This window comes from Ahaetulla prasina, chromosome 2, assembly GCF_028640845.1.
Source record: "Ahaetulla prasina isolate Xishuangbanna chromosome 2, ASM2864084v1, whole genome shotgun sequence".
Lineage (NCBI taxonomy): Eukaryota > Metazoa > Chordata > Lepidosauria > Squamata > Colubridae > Ahaetulla > Ahaetulla prasina.
In genome coordinates, this window is record NC_080540.1 from 275,207,589 (window position 1) to 275,228,563 (window position 20,975).

The 20,975-nt window shown below is 34.4% G+C and overlaps 1 protein-coding gene across 6 annotated transcripts in view; it reads right to left on the reverse strand.

Annotated features, from left to right (window-relative positions):
* Positions 1–20,975, reverse strand: part of IPO11 (importin 11) — a 65,235-nt gene that overhangs the window by 36,794 nt on the left and 7,466 nt on the right. For all 6 annotated transcript variants that reach the window (XR_009153513.1, XM_058169678.1, XM_058169675.1 and 3 more), the window contains 13 exons: positions 20,225–20,297; positions 18,298–18,501; positions 15,264–15,396; positions 12,757–12,815; positions 11,723–11,771; positions 10,449–10,519; positions 9,371–9,563; positions 9,122–9,274; positions 8,831–8,874; positions 7,622–7,712; positions 5,249–5,296; positions 4,080–4,185; positions 1,653–1,779 (listed from right to left, as the gene is read on the reverse strand). Coding sequence is in view for 5 of the 6 variants with exons in the window: in XM_058169678.1 (XP_058025661.1) it covers positions 1,653–1,779; positions 4,080–4,185; positions 5,249–5,296; positions 7,622–7,712; positions 8,831–8,874; positions 9,122–9,274; positions 9,371–9,563; positions 10,449–10,519; positions 11,723–11,771; positions 12,757–12,815; positions 15,264–15,396; positions 18,298–18,501; positions 20,225–20,297 (1,351 nt within the window). In the remaining variant the exon portion in view is untranslated. The remainder of the gene's footprint in view (positions 1–1,652; positions 1,780–4,079; positions 4,186–5,248; positions 5,297–7,621; positions 7,713–8,830; positions 8,875–9,121; positions 9,275–9,370; positions 9,564–10,448; positions 10,520–11,722; positions 11,772–12,756; positions 12,816–15,263; positions 15,397–18,297; positions 18,502–20,224; positions 20,298–20,975) is intronic.

Here is a 20,975-nt window from a genome sequence, read left to right on the forward strand (position 1 = left end):
CCCCTAACTTAACCAAATACACAAAGATTGAAACACTCAGGATTATGGATCTCATAAACTTCTGTCTAAATTAAATCCTTCGTCAAATTAAAGGATCAACACTTTCAGGACTTATAGCAGAGATTGTTATGCAACATCTAGAAGACATAGCACTTTTACAAATACAACCCAAAATAAATATGCAGATGACACCTTCACTATAATAAAAAAGGATCAATTAGAAAACACCTACAAAACCATCAACATTTTCAAAGGAATCCAGTTTACCAGAAAAGAAGAAAACAACAACTCACTACCCATCCTGGACATCCTAATCAGCAGACCACAATGGTAAACTAGAAACACACTTATATGGAAAATCAACCACACCAATCAAGTACTCCAATACCAAAGCAACAACCCTACCTCCCACAAGAGGAGCTGTGGAGGACCTTTGTTTAGACAAACACAAACTCACTGCAGCAACCCTGAACAACAGAAAAAGGAAATAGAGCACCTATACAACATATTCCCAAAAAGTAGATATCCACACAATTTTATCAAAAAATATCTGACTGCTCAACACAACACAACACAATACAACACAACAAACAAAAGTCCTTAAACACAAGTCAAGAATCAGAAACAATCAACAGATTACTTACAGATTTAGTTATCACACAGGCCAACTAAAGCTTTTAAAACATGCTAAGTAAACAAAAAGACCTAGCAGCCCCAGAAGAAAAAACATGGGCCATCTATAAAATACAGTGTAATGACTGCAACAATCACTAGGAAGGAGAAATAGGTAGAAGATCGGCAGATTGCATCCATGAACACCTACTAGAAATCTGAAGACATGATGAGAACTTTGTAACTTCACAACATATGGACAGATTTAACAATGGTTTCAATTGGAAAACTGTGACCATCCTAGACCAAACTAAGTCCAAAAATGCAAGGGAATTTCTAGAAGCCTGCTGGGACAGCCTAGATTGGGCTAGTTGTTTGAAATCCTTTGCACTTGATCAATGTCCAAATGTTTAAGATCAATGTCCAAATGTTTGGCAATTTTTTAAAATCCCTTTCCAGACTCTATAATCAACTTTCTGAATGTTTCAGAGAACTCTTTCAATCCAGGCATCATGATGCACCAGCTAAAAAACAAAGAACAAATCAAACTAAAATCTGAGGTTTAAATAAAACAGGTGCCTTCCAGCTACTCTCACATGATTTTCTGTTCATTTGAACCTGATTTGATGCACCTGATTCTAATTTTAGGTATGTTGAGAGAGTGATACATGAGGGGTATACTTACTTTTTCCATATGCAAAATGTAAGTTTGTTTATTTAAATTACACAATGGAAACAAAATGTAAATGGTGCATGATTATCCTGAGTTCAAAACACTCATCTGGCTTGGTACTAAAATAGATTATCTATTTTAATTGGCTTAGCACAGAAATGCTGTTCTGAACACTGAATACACCTCCAGTTAGATCTGATACTGGGGGGAAAAACTACTTCAGATTTTCTGAGTTACATAAAGAACGTTTTAAAATCCACAGAGACATCCTTAACAAAAGAATGTGGCAAGAAGCAAATATCAATAAACAACATGAAAGGCTAGGCATATGATAAAGAAAAGCTATTTGTAAAAAAAATAGACATACCACTAAATCTTCATCTTGAAGCAAATTACAGATTGCTTCATACAACATAGGTCTCAAATCAGGCTTGAATTTCACAGAAATCCATTGACCAATTAGCCAGATCACTCGCCGCCGTATTGGTTTATACCTATAAATACAAAAATTATTTTTTGAAGTCATGTTTACTAAAATTGGTTATTAAAAAGGTTAATGTAAAAACATTTTCAGTAATTTTATTCTTCTTACAATGTCTGAACACCTGCAGGTTTTTTAAACAATATTTGAATCTGGGTATAGCTGATTGCAAATAATTTTATATAAAAATAAATAAAAATCAGTTGACAATAATTTCAAAGAAAAAGGATTACAATAAAATATTTTATATTGAATACATTCAAGGAATAAAGTTAATGGACTTTTCCTGCAATCCCTTTTATCAGGGTGGAATCAGGGCAATTGAATGGAGCTGAACATTTACTGGCGGGATGCTCTTCCTGATACGTATGTGGAGTTCATAGTGAGATGTTTTCTCTTTCTGCCCTGATAAAGAAACAACTGTCTGCTGTTTAGGACTGAACTCTCAACTTTCCGAGTGGGAGGCTTCTACGCCACTGCACCACTCAGTAAAGTTACCATATTTTTTGCTCCACAAGACACACTCCCCCCACCCAAAGTGCATGGAAATGTGCATGTGTATTAGGGAGTTAATATTGCAGCCAGGCCGTGGTGGCGGGGTCCTTTTACAGTGCTGAACCCCGTCTCTTCTGTCTTTATCATTCCCCGTCTCTTCTGTCTCTTTTCCGCAGCGCAGGAGTCAATAGGCAGAGCTGGCACAAGAGGACACCTACCTGTGGACCTCTCAGGCTCCACCTCCTGCCCTCACTACACTACTGCTCCATATTCGGCACTCCATATGCACAGTACTCTGAATATTTTTTCCTTGTTTTCCTCCTCTAAACTTAGGTGCATCTTATGGTCAGGTGCGTCTTTGTCATGTCCCACTCCTCCGCTGACGGCCGGGTCGGGGAAGTCCGTATCAAGCGTGCCTCTGCAGCTCTACCAAAGTCCTATCAGAGTTCTCAAGGCAGGCAGGAGACCAGGAAGTGACTTCAGCAATCCAAGTTAGACTTTGCCTGACTCAGAGAATGCCAGAAAGCAGATCCTTTATATAGGCCATGGGGTGTGGCTTCATGACTCAGCACTTATCCAGGCCTGCCCCTCCCTTCCTTTTGCTGACGTCGCCTCTCAACTCTCCGGAAGCGAGGATCTCTCTAGCCTCCAGCTGTTGGCAATCCTAGCTCATGACTGGCCTCACATTCTTCAGCCTCACATGCTGTGGGGGAGGGGTTTAGTTGCTCCGTTTGCCTGGGCATGGTGCCAGGACTGGGGGCTGAAGGAACGTCAGGCCCTTCGTCTTGCTCGGCCTGTCCGGGCATGGTGCCAGGGCTGGGGCCTGGAGGCATGCCAGGGCATTCTTCCGAACTATCAGCGTCCCGCAGGAGATAAGAGGGCCCGGCTGCAGCAGGGGAGCGGGCGAGACACAACAGTGCGAAAAATAGTGCGAAAAATACGATAGCTATTTTAGGGATATGTCTTTTGTAATCTCTGTATTGCCAGTGCATTTGGAATCTACAGGAATCACAATTCATAATATTCATTATTTCCAATGAATATCATTCTGACTGGAACCAAACAAATTTTTCCAGATGTTGGTAAATAATTCTCTGTAGGAACACTATAGGTTTTGTGAAGAATGTCAGTTTTCTCGCAGTTTTTTAAAATTCAAAACATATCTATGAAATGACTAGCTCCAATAACATTTGTTTCAAGAATATAAATTAAAGAAAAATGAAGTCTTCTTTTAAATTCTGTTAAAAATACCGAATTGATTTATTGACTTTTTTTTTAATTAAATCTTCTCTGTCTAGGTTGCAGCCCTGGGATTTCTCACTAATTACCTATCATTTGCTTCCCCCCACCAAGATCAATTATTGTTGCTAATGTTATTGTTCATATAACATTTTATGTTAAGGCAATCTACATTATACTGCAGAATACAAATTATACAAAACAATTGGTATCTTGTATTACCACAATCCAGAAAGTGTTGAAATCCAAAGTGCAGCCTATCTATGGAGCTGCCACTGTAGCAATTCCTTATTTTCTAATTTTATCAAAACTGTGTGTAGCTATTGTGGAAGGAGTATGGAAAGAAGTAACAGTGGGTTGACAAGTGCAATGCTAGCAATTGTGTCAGATTCCAAGTTTAGAAGAAGGGAAGAAAGCAACAGAGAGATTGATAAAATTCAACACATGCATAATCTTATATTTGTTAATAATCTGTAGTACATACAATATTTTTAATTGATTGAATGCAGGGAAAACTATTTTCCCAAAACTGCATTATTTACAGTAAATTTGCGCAAACCAGCTAAAAAACGCACATACCTGTTTTGAATAACTTGCAATTCAGCTAGTAGCTGGGTTTTAAACCACTGATCAAAATCCACACTATCAAAGAGTTCATATGCTGCTAGTCCAACTGCATTGTACACTGAACAAAGAAAAATTAAATGTGGGCATTTTTTAAAAAAAAAATGCTATAATGTAATTTTAAATGTACTGGTTCAACAAGGAATACAATTTACCAAACATATTAATTTATGTAAGATTATTAAAATCGTCATCTTGGGCTGTAACATAAAAGGAATACTGCTGGGCCACATCAAAGATTTACCTGATCTATTATTTTGCACACAAACTAATAGATTATGGGATGCCTTTGGGGGCCCCATAGAATGATACAAGTAATCTTCTAAAGTTTCAATTAAATAAGTTAACAACTAAGAGCTTAGTATAAACTGTTGGGTTTATATATAACCCAACTCTATGTACAAAACAAAAGCTCCAGTATAAGTAGATCTATCATGATCTTTCATGGGCGTCTAAAGATAAAAAGATAATCTAGCTCTTTCTAGGAAACTTAAAATTTCTTTCATTACATATACATCTGTATCTGTCTATAAATCTAAAAATGTCACTGCATTGTTTGATACATGCCTAATCATAATTCCTCTGATTTCAATAAGTTCATTTGTCCTTTTATATACTTTTATTAGAAAAGATGTTTAAATGCAGAACTGTGCATGTCTATGCTAGACATGCAACTATGCTGTAGAGTTTTCCATTTAATTTTTCCTTTTGTCTGATATGGGTATTTCTTAAAAAATACCCTCTTGGCCAATTTTTTGTAGGTTGTATGGTAGGCTAGCTTTGGTATCAAATCATCCATTTCTCTGACCCTAGGATTTAAATGAATGAAGGGATTTTGTTTCCTATGACAACATTCAAAAACGTTCTGCTGGAAGCATCTAAAGAACATTTTCTATATCAAGAAGGATTGGAAATGTTCTATATCATGTTCAGAATACATTTTTAATTCATTCCTGTGCAGAACCTAATTTTTTAAACTCGTATGTTAATTACCTGCAGTTTATTCTGATAATTGTTTTCAAAACTTCTGACAATGTTATGCTGTCATTTATTAAAAGACATTAGAAAACAAGCAACATCCCACATGTTAATTTAAGATTATTTTTTAAAAAACTTGAATTTACCAGCATCTTTAATCAGAAGAGCATGAGTATCATCCATGTTGATGGGGCCTGAAAAAAACAACAAAGAGTTAGAAATTCTTTTTATTCGTTGACATATGAAGAAATAAATTGTTTTCATGTGAACGTTATTTATAAATATGCATTTGTTTGACAGTTATAATCCTATTCTAAATTGGAAAAAATAATAATGAAGGGAAAACATTTATTTGAAAAGGGGAAAGTAGTATGCATGGTAACTGCTTATCAGCATTATAATGCAATTGTTTTACATGAAGGCAATTCATATAAGGCAATTGCAGAATGTTCTAGAATTAAGGAAGATGTTGTGGTTCTCATCACTTTCCTCAACCGCTTATAAAAATTGGAACCTATAAATAACACCTGTACAGGTAAGAGTGAAGTTTTTATATATTTCGAGATCACCACTGAAAAACTAGAATAACTATTGTCTTTTTGTGTGTGGTTATTAATTGGCAATAATTCAGATGATCAAAAAGTTAAGTATGTCAGGATTCTTCTGTCTGGATGCAGCACTGCATGAAGATCAAACATTTGGCATACACTATTTTATGAACTGGAAGACTGGGCTTAAATTGAAGCACCACAGGCTAAGATAACCCTTGATTCCAAATACTTTGCAATAGGGAAATCTGGCCAGTTGGCAGGGAAGAGACTTCTTAATCAACATTCAAAAACCAAGACACTCCAAATTAGAACAATATTTTTAACAGGAGGGTATGACAGTAACAAATTCTTCAAGAAGTGTTTCCAACGTATAGCTGGGGGAATCAACTACAGATTTACTCAGGCTAAATCTACATTAGATTTAGCCTGAGTAAATTCCTGCTTTACTTTCCCCAGGTTTTGTATGGTTACTCTACAAATCATCTAGACCCTACCTTACTTGTTCACATCCATAAATTTGAAGGGTGCATATATTTCTAACATTGCTATCATTCCTTAGCATCGTTTCTTCTGTTTCTGCATAGGATCTAATAATTTGCATTCAGAGCCTTGTGTCTTGGCCCTCTTAAAGCTGATTAAGTTTTAATGCATGGTAGCTATATTAGAACTACTGAATCTTATCGGGATGATAGTATACCTCTATTCAGAAGACTAGCTCATTATTACCTCCTCTAAAAATATCCCACTTATGATATCCTTTTTAGTCTGGGTATCAAACCCTGCGAGGAGGGCATGATTAAGGAAACAAGAAACACACAAAGAATTAGTGATATGCACAAAAACACCACTAATTGCTAACTATATATCCTGTGTTCTTCTGATCCTCCAAATTCTGACTTCAAAAGCTCAAAATATGTAACAATAGCATTACGACTTATTTACCACTCCATAGTGCTTTACAACTCTGTCTAGTCAGCATATTTCTTCCCAAAGTGAGAGAAAGCAAGCTAAGTAACTTTTATTACAAAGTACAGGAAGTCCTCATTTGGTGACCACTTGTACGACAGTTCGAAATTATGATGGTGCTGGACATGAAGACTTACAACCAAACCTCACAGTTGCAGCTGTTACAGCCTCCCCACAGTCAGGCAATCACAATTCAGACACTTGGAAACTGGCTTACAATTACAACGGTTGCAGTTTTCCACAGTCACATGATCATCATTGCAATCATCACTGCCAGCCTCTAATAAGCAAAGTCAAGTCCTGCCAGCAGGTCACAAATAGTAATCACAGGATGCCATGCCTAACTACCATGGCAACTGGAAATGCCTTTGTAAGTCAACATGTTCAAATGATATATTGTGCTTTACAACCATGTCACTTAGCAACAGAGTTGCCGGTCACAATTACCATTATTAAGTGAGGACTACTTGTACATATGAAGTTTGTATTGTTTCCATTTAATATAAAATCTCTGCTTCTGTAAAAAAAAAAAAAACTTCCCAAGATACACAAAGAAACAATATTACAGCTTTTAGCAGGGTGGGAACACTGATGAACAGTTGCTGATCTGAGCTTATGTTATTTCAACTGCTGTTATTTCAACTATAATAAAAGTCCCAACATACTATACACTCAGACTCGAAGAGGTCTTTCAACCAGGCAGGACAACTTCCCAGAATGAACTTCAATAATTCATTTAACAAAAACAAAACAAACTTTCCAGCTCAACTCTAATCTTACTCAAATTTAACTACACCTAATGAATTCAGTGTTAAAAGTTCATTTAATTTGTCTTTTATTTAATATTTTAATTTAATCATTTAATATCATTTAATATTAGTTCCTAAAGTTTTAGTAGTCTTAATTAGAGCCCAATATTACCTGGTAAAATATTTATATTACTTAATGAAAATTATATAATCTGGTAGTGTATACTATTAAACATATTATTTAAAAAAATACCTTGTAGGGAGTGAACCATTTCCAGAAGAACTGGGGTAAGCGTTTGATTATATTCATGAAAAATATCAATGAAAAGCACTTCTGTACATGGCTGAAAATGAATTAAAATAGTTTATTATAGAAAGCAAATAACAACGCAGCAAATTAGCTTGAAGTACTAAGAGACCTAATTAGGACATGAAAACAGATGTACAAGGTGGTTTGATAAGTTCTATAATTTACAGACATTATAATTAGTGAATATGTCCAATATGTCCAATATATCCATTATCACCTGCCTTAAGCATATAGAGCAACACTGTTTTATCCTTGTATTGCTTTTTATCCCTGCAGTGTTTTTCCCATTTCTTTGTCACCTTCATTTGTTATTTTCTTACTACAGTGCTTGTCATTTCAGAAGCATCACTTTACTGTCCAGTATACCAAATTCTACTTTTACAACTGAGTTCTGACACACAGGAAAATGTGTTTAAATATAGCTTAGGCTACTACTATGTCACATTGCCAGTTAAATTATTGTTTTGGATACCTGTATGTAAAGTATATATTGTTGTTGCTTAGTGTGAAGCAATTTACTCCAACAGTAATTTATAAGCAAGGGTTCATTCAAATTGGAAAATTTTCAAACTGCTGTCATCATCCATGAAGAAGGGCCATACTATGTAAAAAGTAAACAAATAAACCCCCCCCCCCCGCTCAACAGACATTGCAGTCTTTAGATTACAGGCAATTCTCAATTTACAAATATAATTGAGCCTGGAATCATGGTTGTCAGTTGTGGGGGTCATTAAGTAACCATGTGACATTTTACAATGTTTTGAAGTGGTCATTAAGTGAATTCTGCAGTCATTAAATGAATCTATTATATCCAATGAGCGTTTTTTACTGGAAACCAAAAATAAACATTGGAAACTGGCAAAAAATGCAGCCATATGATTGTAGAGTGCTGCAAATGGTCATAAAGCCAGTCACCAAGTACCCAAAATGTGATTATCTGACCATGGGGGAGGGGCTTTGGAACTTCAAAAACAGGTCACAAATAGCTCTAGGGAGGTCCACTATAACTTCAACAATTGCTAAGTGATTGATTGTTATACACAAAAGTCCACTCTCCTGCTGTTATCTTTAGCATGCAGTTAGAAAGGTTTCACTGGTTAATTTTCATATTTAAAAAAAGGTTTTAATTTAAATTATATGCCATATACTTACCCGAATACTGTATTTCCAAGAATCGCCTCCTGTTTCTTCAACAACTATATAATATGGGGAAAAATACATTAAAATTGTATTTAAGTTTTCAATATTTATCCTTTGGTGTCACATTTTCTTGAATACACAGATGAAATTCATATTAAAACAATTTTACAAGCAAAGCACTTATGGAAATCATAATAATATAGCAATACACACCATCTAGTATTTATATTATTTGTAGGTACTTAGAAAACCAGAATGCTATTCGCTGAAGTAAAATTAAATTGAAAGAATAAGACTTCTTACTAAAGCCTTCAGGGTCCTCTTCCCACATGGTTAGTTCTTCCTCAGTTAACAAGAAGTACTGAGTAACTAGCCGCCTGCATATCTCCGTTAATGTTGGATATGTAAAGAATGATGCTTTTATTTTATGAGCTTCAAGAGTTTCAGGACTGCTATCTGCAGTAAAATAGTTCACAAAAAGAAAATATGTATTCTACTAATATATTGGAAAGGACTAAGCAATTATGAATACCACGGAACTAAAAAAATTACCTTCTATATTTTTGGATGGCTTATAAGCATAATTTTTGACAATCATCTTAATCAGATTCATGCATTGGACAATGAAACGCTCAAAAACAACTCCTTCTCCAGCCTCAGTGAAAACATAGCTTACAGAAAATTCCAATGATCTCTGAATTAGAGACGTGAATGAAAATGGATGTTGGTCCAAGAAGTCTAAAAGCTAAAAGTTGAAAATATATGTGTACATGAGAATACCACTCCAAAAATGTTAAGATTAATATAATAATAATAATAAGAGATGAAAGTAATACGGGTAACTTTCAGAATAACAAATGGTTTATTTTAAAATACAACAGGCATATTTGGCATTTAAAATTTAATAGTTTATTAACATTTAACAGAATTATTAAATGATATAATTCCAATTTCCGATTTTCATTTGAAACATTCTGCAGCTTATACAAAGATTCACCCATTTTAAATCAGGGATGGTTTTCCATGTATTCTTTTTCCAGACTATGAAGAAAACAATGGAGTAGCCTAAACATTCTTTGTTGGGTAGCATATACAACTTTTTAAATCAGGTATTATATGGATTGCTGAATCTGCAGTTTCTCTTCCTTAAGTGGTTTGGATGATAAGAAAAAGTAATTCTGAAGAATTTTGGAGAAGCCCACATTGAAGGCTTGGACCAGAATATATAAAATCCATAATGTAGATCTAAGTACTGTTTGCACTTAGCCTCTCTTTAGGTGTCTAGGAAAATATGAGCACTCACACAGCTAAGCGAGACAAGGAAGCAAGAATACAGACTTTAGTAAGGTATTTCTAATATTAGTCTTGGGGTAAATACAGAATATGGGAACCTGCAAGGAAATGCACAAATTTCATTTATAATTCATTGGAATCTCTAATTCTAATAACTCTCCAATTATTTTCCCTTCACTTTACACTTATTTATGCAAACCACATTTTGTAAGACAGCATTTTCTACTAATACTGATTATTATTAATATAATTGCATCATTGTTACATTAAAAATTGCTAAAAATCTTAAGAATGATTAGTTAAAATTTTCAAAAGATTGGTAGCTATAGAAACTTACCACTTTAGTGAAAAGGATTATAGTTTTTTCTAGCCGATCCCTACAGGCATTATCTGTTTCAATGTTTTTACCTGATAAATAAAATTAATTTATAAATACAAAAATATCAGTCATGCTTAGACAGACCTATGAATTCTAGGTATGAATCAATATTTGTTAAAAGCTATTGACAAAAAATTCACATTTATCTAATATAGCAAAATCCTAATTTAGGAATGAAGAAGCAGTAGAAAGATCTGCTTAGGACTCCAGAGGATCATGGATGAGATGGATTATCTGGACCTCTTCCAGTGAGGTTTCAGGCCCAGATACGAGACAGAAACAGCATGTTTGGATGATATCTTCACATTTTGGGATAACCTCTGATAGGATAACCAATTCAAAGTGTTGCTTATCATCTTTAAAGTCCTTCATGGCATGGGACCAGGTTATCTGAGGAACTGTCTCACCCCAATCACATTGTCTCAGCCTATCAGGTCAATTACACTGAGGAATCCTTTCAGTTGAAGAGTTTTGACTGGAGGGATCTAGGAAGAAAGCCTTTTCTGCCATTGCTCACATGGTCTAGAACACCATATCTTCAGAAATGAGGCGGGACTCCTTCATCCAGCCTTGCAAAAGTTTGTTAAGACTTGGCATTGCCAACTGGAATGGGGGTTGAAGGGTGATAGGCGACCATGAGGGATGGTCAGTGACACAAGGAGGCTCCCTTTGTCTTTAGCTATTTTTAATTTTAACTTTGTTTTTAACTGTTCTAACTCTGCTCTTATTAATGCTTTTATATTACTTTTTATGTTTTTATTGTAAAGTGCCCAGAATCACTGAGGTAAGATAGGCAATATAGAAATGTGATAAATACATGAATAAAATCAATAAATGATCTGCATGTAAAGTGAACTTGCCAGGAGTGAATTTTCAATTAAATTCAAAATTTAGAGCTGCCATTCCTCAGATATTAATGGAAGGCAAGATACCATAAATACAACAAGAACATAAAATCCACTTATTAAATCCAAGATTTATTTTAATATATATTAGGATCATATCTGAATTATTGTGTCTGTTTTTACAACATGAAAACAAACTATTTAGTTAAATTGTCTGTTTATTTAACAACTGTTTCCAATATAAAATATTTCATTAAGAGACAGTTTAGACAACAAATTTCAAAATATTCTAAAAAGATTTACTAAAAACTCAAATCTCTGAAATCAACAGGACTGGTCCCTCATATGCATGCACAGAATTGTATCCCGAAGTCTTAAAATACTTACTGCATTCCAAAAATTGTTTTAATCGTACAAATACTGCATGAAGAAATCCCTTGAGGATGTAAAAACAAAAGATACAACTTGTGTTATATTTGCTTTAAAGAATAATTGTATTTGTTGTACTAAAGCATCCAAAGGTAAGGGAACAAGAAAAGGGTAACTAGAATAACAAAAATATAAATCATTCTTAAAATTATCAGCTAGATCTTCATTCTAATCATTTTTGTTCAACATAACACTTCCAAATATCTTGAATGCTACTGATTCCCATTTAGATATAATAAGGCAGTATTGTTTATAGCTAATCAAACTAACTAGTAAGCCTGTATCTCTTTATAGTAGGAGTACATAAAATTTTAGAGGGAAGTACAGAAGCCCTTCCTAGACAATGGAAGGCGAGTCATGTTAATCTACCGTAACACCAAATCAAGAGTCTGGTAAAACTTTTTCCCACACATCTTCTTAAAAGTATATGCTTTTATGAACTGCAGTTCATTCGATCAGTGGCAGTGACTCTCATTCCATATGCAATACATCTGAGGAAATGAGTATAGCTCAGGAGTTTGTCTTTTTAATAAATGTGTTAGTTGGAAAAAGTGCTACTACTACACTCTTAGATTTTTTAAAAGGCCTTCATGAAATGTTATAAATGAATATTTTAATGTCACAAGGGGAGAAAATTATTAACTACACAAAGAATATAGTTCTTTTCCCTGTCTAATTGTGCAACACAATTCCTAGCACACTGTTCAAAGGTCAAAGGCCCAACGCCTGAAAGATCTCTTCCTTTTCTTCTAACAAGACAGAATTTGAATTGTACAATATTTTTATTCAAGAAGCCATTGGAAGAGGGAGGAAGAGAAATCCTTCCAGATTTAACCACTTGTGCAGCAAGAAAATACAAGCAGAAGCTCTGTAATAATATGAGTTTGATGTTATCATAATGCCCAAACACAACTTTAGACATCTAAGAATATACAGTATTTTACCCTTTTTAGAATAGCTACTTTATTTACAAAAAATAAGCATTTACTTACCATCACCTCTATGTTTTTATGAGGCTCCACAAACCCATGAACAGTCAACTTGCGAAGCACTGAAAAATTAAAACAGTCTTATTTCGTACATCACAAATGTTATTCATTGGCCTTGTTTTATTTTTTAATATACTTTATTGAATTTCTACAGGTAAAATATAAAAAGCAGCAACAAAATATAACTTAAAAGGAACAAATAAGGAAGGGAAAGATCCAAAAAATAAGGAAAAAGGAAAAAATAAGAAAAGGAAAACTTCTAATTTTCTTCAATATACTTGCAAATATAAAATGCATTAGCCTTTTGATTTAAAATTCAATAGTACACAATATTTCTATAATAATAAACAATTCTAATCATCAAATCCCAATTATTGGCTTGTAATGAAGCATTCTTTATCATTATGTCTTATTGTGAACAAGGAAAGGAAACAAGCTAGATTCTCACTCAAACTTCAGGTTTGAGAGGAGAAATTTAGCAAAACATACTGCTTATTCACATTAGGAAAGTCTTTAGAAGGGTAACTTCAATATCTAAATATGATCATCATGTAATAAACAACACTCTCTCACAACTTTAATTTTTCAAAATCAAATATCTTCAAAGTTTTTAACATTTGTCAGGACAATTTTAGATATTGTAATTTATATACAAAGAACTTAGGGGTGAGTTCTAAATTTTTTTTACTACCGGTTCTGTGGGTGTGGCTTATTTTGTGGGCATGGCTTGATGGTCATGTGACATGGCTTGGCTTGGCTGTCATGTGACTGGGTGGGTGTGGCCAATAACAATAAATAATAAAAATAATAAAGTATACAAAAAAATAAGAGGTACTAAAAACCAACTTTCAAACTTTACAACCACACAACACAACACAACACAACAGACTTACACACAATGTAAAAGCAGCTGCACTTCACCCAAAATGGCCCCTGCAACAAGCAGGAATTTCACACAGCCACAAAAAGCTCAAAAACCAACTTTCACACTTTACACACATACAATACAACACAACACAACACAACTGACTCACACACACACACACACACACACACACAAAATGTCACATACAGCTTTGTGAGATTTTGTATGTTTGTGTAGTTAGAGTGAAACACTACAGAAACACATCAAATCTCAGAAAGCTGCACAAATATTTTATTTTATTATTTTATTTTATTTATATTTTTTAGATCAGGGGTCTCCAAGCTTAGTAACTTTTAAGGTTTGTGGACTTCAATTCCCAGAGTTCCTCAGCCAACAAAACAGGCCGATTCAGTTGCTAGCAGATTCAGGCAGATGGATTTTAGATAGGCATATTCAGTTGCTAGCTGATGCAACTGATTGCAGAAACCATGGTTTTGTGAGCCCGAAAGGAGCAGTCATTATAGGTAAGTGGGGGAGGGGGCGATTGGGTGGGCATGGGTGGGGACCCATGTTGTAAGTGGTTGTAAAAAAGTGATTTTAAAAGCCTGTAAGGATCAGGAAACTCATCTAGGATCGCCAGAGGAAAAAAAGATTTTAAAAAGCTCTGACGATCCCATGAGGCTTGCTTCGTGGCAGCCCAGAACCTCTTAAAAGGATTTTTCCTACAAGCGCTTCAGCTGAAGAGCTTGTAGAAAACATGTTTTTTAAAGGTTCTGGTGCTCAGGCAATTCACCTGGGATCGCCAGAGGAGCCTTTTAAAACCTTTTTTTTTTACAACCTCTTCAGCCAAGGGAACCGGTTTGGGGGCATGGCCAATTGGGGATCGTTACCGTTCTGCTAACTTGGCCAGATTTCTGCCAGCGGTTCTTAAGAACCAGTCAGAACCGGTAGCAACCCACTCCTGAAAGAACTAGTAAAAAAATAAAATTCATTAATCTTAATAATTCAGAAAGTTTTTGTTATCACAAGAAAGTATAGAATTCTTTCACAAATTTATCCTTGTTTGACAACTCAACAGGCATCCAAAGCACTCGGGGGGAAAAATTATTATCATTTAAATTTCTACATATAGTCCTCAACTTATAAATGGACCAGAATTTCCATTGTGAAGCAATGTGGTTGCAAAGCAGAGAACATGTGACTGCATCGCTTAGTGACCATAATCACAGCACTCTCCATTGCCACAATTAACTGAGAATCACAAGTTATTAAGTGACTACCCACCAATTCAAGCCATTCTCTCCCAGCCCAACGGACTGCCTCAGCCACCTATCTCTGATATGCAATATACTTTGCAATATACTTCCACCTCGAGCCCTGTCATGATCAAACTACAAACTGTGGACAGAGTTAGCCTATAATACTACATTTTAATCATTGCACCACTAGGCACCTATTTTGAATTATCTTTGATGATCAAAGGATAATTTAAGAAAAATAGGTGGTGTTTTTTTAACCTGAGAAATTGATCAATTCTTTAAACTAATCTCCTCCCCAAGATAGCATGTCCTATGCTGAAGATGAAAACCTGAGATTGTATTTTACAATGATACTATATTTTAAATATAACATTTTTGTGAATTACCTTTCAGTGATAAGAGAGTTCTTTCTAATGAATTACTCATAGTTGTTTCATCTCTAACACAAATTTGTTGAAGGAATGTATCTGTATGATGATTCCACAAGGAACAGGTAAAACTATAAATTCCAGAAGCTAACTGCAGAAATATAATTTTAAAAAAACTTCAGTTAAAATAAATATAGATGCAATAGATTTTAGTAAGTTAAATATAATCCAGCTGTTACAAACTTAGAAAATTTAACTTAGCAACTTGATCCGTTTGTTGGGATACACAAGCATATTTACCCAGAGCAAGTCTTATTTAGTAAGCTGTTCATTTCTTAAATAAGTGCAATCAGGAGAGCAATTTTAATAATGAGTAAATTTAAATTGGATACAACCAAGCATCAAAACAGCAACATGAGCTCGTACGCAAAACCTAAATGCAGGGATTCATTTTTTCATATTGTACTTCTCACAATTAGAATAAAATAGAATTCTTTATTGGCCAAGTGTGATTGGACACACAAGGAATTTGTTATGGTGCATACACTCTCGGTGTACATAAAAGAAAAGATACATTCATCAAGAATCATAAGGTACAACACTTAATGACAGTCATAGGAAAATAGTCAATATAAATCTTAAGAATACCAGCAACAAGGTTACAGTCATACAGTCATAAGTGGGGGGAGATGGGTGATAGGAATGATAGGTGGCTGTAGTTTCCTTTCAAACCTGCAGTAAACACGTTCAGATCATCTGCCAGTTGTTGATTTCCTTCAGCATGGGAAGGAGGTTTGCTGTAGCTGGTGATATTTTTAAGAGTTTTCCACATTTGCTGGTTTATTTGTTCAGAACTGATTCTTTAGCTTTTCAGAGTAGCTTCTTTTTGCTGCTCTGATCTCCCTTAATACATTTCTGACCTGATTGTACAGCATTTTATCACCTTTTCTGTAAGCTTCCTCTTTGGAATAACATGGCTGCTTAAGTTGAGCTTAAATGGACTCCAGAGGATGGTAGAGGACAGGAAGGCCTGGAGGAATGTTGTCCATGGGGTCGCGATGGGTTGGACATGACTTTGCCACTAACAAACACAACAAGCTGCTTAAGTTTAGCTGTGAACCAAGGTTTGTTGTTACTGTATATTCACAAGTTCCTGGTCGGTACACATAGGTCTTCAAAGAAGCTGACATATGATGTTACAGTATATGTAAGTTCATCTAAGTCTGTAGAGGTACCTTAAAAAACATTCAAGTGCAGTCAAGGCAGGCCTGTAGCTTTAACTTTGCCTCCTCAGTCCAGGTCTTTACTGATTTAATTGTTGGTTTTGTGGTTTTAAGTCTTTGCCTGTAAGCAGGTACAAGGTGAATCATGCAATGATCCATTGTCCCACAGCTGCTCGAGGTAAGGACCGATAAGCATCTTTTAGTATTGTGTAGAAATGGTCTAAAGTATTCTTGCCTCTAGTGGGACAATTGACATGCTGAAAGTATTTTGGTAGCTCTTTCCTTAAATTTGCTTTGTTTAGATCTCCCATAATAATGGCCAGTGAATCGGGGTATTTGGCTTCAGCCTCCTTAATCTGGTCAGCTAGAGTTCGTAATGCCTTGTTTACACAGGCTTGTGGGGGGACATAAACAGCAAGAATTAGAAATGAGGCAAACTCACGTAAACAGTAAAATGGTTTACAGTTGATAAGTAAAAGACTCTAAGTTTTCATCACATAATTTATATATTATAGTTATATCCTGAGACCAGCTGTTGTTGATATATAAGCATAAGCCTTCTCCCTTCTTTTTACCTGATGATTCTACAATTCTATCTGCTCTATGTATCTGAAACCCTGGAATTTGCATGCTGTTGTCATCAATACATCATGTAACCAGGTTTCAATAAAGCATAGGGCAGCTGCGCTGTGAAAATCAGAGTTCAATCTGTTTAAAAGGAGTATTTTATCCATCTTGTTAGCAAGTGAATGTAAATTTGTCAGGAAGATCGAAGGCAGAGCAGAGCTATTTCCCCTATTCCTTAGCTTGTTTAAAATTCCCACCCTTTTTCCTCGTCTCTGTTTCCTTCGTTTGGTTTTCTTGATAATCCATAGCTCTGGGGAAATTGCTTCTTCCTGTGTTAGAATCTCCTCCGTGTTTGTAAAGATGGGGGGTGGTGGTGTTTGAGATCACAGAAAGCTGCTTGCTCCTTAAAGAAACGTTGCTTAATTCTTAGCAGATGGTCTTGTGAGTAAGAAATCCAAAGTGAGTTGCAGAGAATAATTAAAAATAAAGAAACCATTAGAGAGCATTTCACCAAGGCAGCCTTCGGTGGCGCAATCTTAGATCCAAATCCAATTGATCTGAATTTATCTGCCACATTATAGTATCTTTTCCTATTCTCTCGGCATCCAAAAATATTTGCCAAGTTAAAACAAATCAGAAAATTGAAATGCTAGTTGATATAAAATACCTGAACCAAGAAACCAGATTTGTCATTCCCCTCAAAAAGGAAGATTCTTAAACGAACCTAAAATCTTAACCTCAAAAATCATCATTTGCTGGGATTGTCTACAGTTTGATATCTCTGGAACATATTATCATGATTTCTAAATGCCACCTTTAGATGAGATAGGCAGCACATAAATCTAATAAATAACTAAAATAAAAATGAAGTCATCCTAACTAAGAATGACAGATTTTGTCAATGTGCCTCATCATTTTTTAAAAATATTTTAAATTTGAAGATTTCAGCACTAGGTTTTTGATCTATCTTGAAGAACAGAAAAAATAAGCAGAAATGTGTAAAATGTTTTTAATATGAATTATTTTTAGCTTCAAATTACATTCTTTTTACATTCAATTTTGAAGCAAAGCTGCTCTGATCTCACAAAAAACATTTCCAGATTAAAATGGCTAAATGGAATTAGAAACAGAACCAGTTCAAGGTTAAAAACTAACCCTAAGGGTCCTAATCATTGTATTCCAGAGAGGGGCATTTGAACTCTTGAATTATGTTCACCTTTAGCAATGAAACAATATATCTAATAAAGCAGTTTCATACTTACATCATAGAAAAGTTTTCTATCTGCAGCAAGCCGTTTAGATGCTAAAGTCTTTGTAACGTGATAGAAGGTAAGTAAAGCTCTATGTTGGCGAAGGTCATCTTCAATTTTAACAGATTCTACAAGGATAGGAATAAGTTCTGGCCACTGTCTAGGACAATCAAGCCTAGCAACTTTTGCAATCAGTACAGAAATTTGTGTGGCAATCTGCAAAGATAGTCAAACAAAATATTCAACATTAAGATATCAGGCATACTGAGCTATAATCAAAACAGAATCACACCTATTGAAAATTCAGCAATGTTGTGTCATACATTGTAGAAAAAAATAAACACAGGATTAAGGCTGTAAGATCTAAACAAAACAGTTAACACAAATAGACTCAGAAAGAAAATAGTGTAGTATGGAACGATCTCACTCATTTTTCCAAGCCAATCTATACAAAATACTATTTTCTTTTTCAACAGTTTCTCCCCAAAATAGTGAAATAATTTTCCATGACTACTGAGCACAGCTGCAACTGCATTTGTAATTACTCTATTTTTCTAAAATATTTTTGTACAATCATAAGCCTTAGGACCTTTTCCATGTCATCTATTCTCTTATATGCAGATGGCACTATTTTGACTGTAGATTAATGTCCCAGGGGTGGGGAGACGGCATATAAAATGCACACTACGCGGTTAAAATATTTTCTAATGTTTACTTTGACAGTGAAATTTATGATCTACATATCAAAAATAAGAGAAAATAAGAGACAACTAGAAAAATACTGTATATGTAGAGAAAGACAGAGAAGGATAGTGTACATTTCTATGGAAAGTGTACTTGGCAAAGAAATTCTACTTTTTATAAAGTACTATTAATTTTGATGAAATAACTTTGATGAAAGAAAATGTTACTACAACATTTTAATGAGCAATGTTTCTGTGGAGGAGGGGAGGGAGAGAGAGAGAGAGAGAGAGAGAGAGAGAGAGAGAGTGAGTGAGAGAGAGAGAGAGAGAGATAGGGGTTTTGTGTCTCCAAATAATTATAGGATTGGTATAGTTGGTGGCAGAGGAGTGAAAAATCTCAGAATTAGAATCTCAGTATTAGAAAGTTTTCAGATTTTTCAAATGTTAGAACAACATTTTTACACTAAATTCCTGAAAGGTTCCTTCCAATCAATGCTGATATTATTACTGGGTGGAGGGCCAATTAAATGATTAAACAAAATAATTTCCTTGCCCATCTTTTATCAAATATAATCCTACTATGATTATTTTTTAAAAAAACATTTTCATTAGACTATAAATATACAATGCAAAGTGGAAGAACAGTTTCATTCTAGGAATTTTTTAGTACTAACAAATTTTTAAGGTATCACAAGATTGTGACAAGCAATTATTTTGAGATTGAAATGGTTATACTCAAAATTTCTTCCATACTTCATAGCACATTCTCAGAACAGCTAATTCCAAAATGGCCAAGTAATTCTGAGTATGGCTAAGTACACCCTTATCTACTGTGATTATCATTTTGGAAAAAAACAAAGGAAAAACTTAAAGAAGAGATAAATCTAAATTGTTCATAATGATTAAAATTGTTCATGCTTTACAAAGGAAAATTCAAGAGCTAAACCAAGGAAATAATTAATTAAATAAATATGAAATAATCAACTGTCCTTTATAATAAAGGATTTATGATCACAAATGAAGGCAAATGGTCACTTTAACGATGTCACACCTGTTACAAAAGTGCATACACAACTATCGTTATTAGAAATCATACATAAAATAATACATAAAACTTATAAAAGAAATGTACATTGTGACTTGACCTTAGTTTAATTGACATGTAAGATTGAACCCATTTAATTTTTAAATATTTTTTCACAAAAATACAGTCTCAAAAAAGCATCAATAGATCAAATTTTCATATAATCACTAACCTGATTTACTGGTTCATTGAAATTAGCAATAAGTCCTGCACGTAGAGTAGATTTCTCTTCTTCTGACAGAGCACTGTTTATTGGAAAATTAAAGCCTATATTAGAAATGACCATGCAAACTTTATAGAGAGGTTTCTATGATCAGTAACAATAATGCAACACTTTAAATATTTTGAACTATAAAGTAATGTATTTTGAACTATAAAGGTAATCCTCATTCAGTGACTGTTCAAAATTGTGATAATGCTGAACTGGGGGGGGGGGCTTACAATAACTTTCTTTATATAACATATTTAAGTAAAGAGTGTGTAGGAGGATATTAGAATCCAAACATATAAATTCAAGATAAATTCAAAATCTTGATTTAATCAACCTTTTGCTCATTAGGTTCCAAATAAGCGCAAAGAATAGTGGTCTGATTAAAAGTTCCATTACTAAAAACACAGATCTAGATTCAAAAACTATTTCTCCTTCTTAGTGTAATACTTGTCTATGTTTTATTAACAGTTTCAGATAACTTGAAAATAAGGTAACAGATATCTCTTACTGTATGTTATTGTAAAAACAGATTCCCTTCTAGCTTATATTTCTCAGGATTTCACACAACTGCTATATTTGTGAAAAATTTTCAGATTTGTCACCTTTTAGGCAATGAGAACATTTATTCAACTGACAAAATGTGTAACAAGATAAAAAATAGTGAAAAAGATGAATTAATATTACAAATATAAACAGGGACAATGTTTTCTAA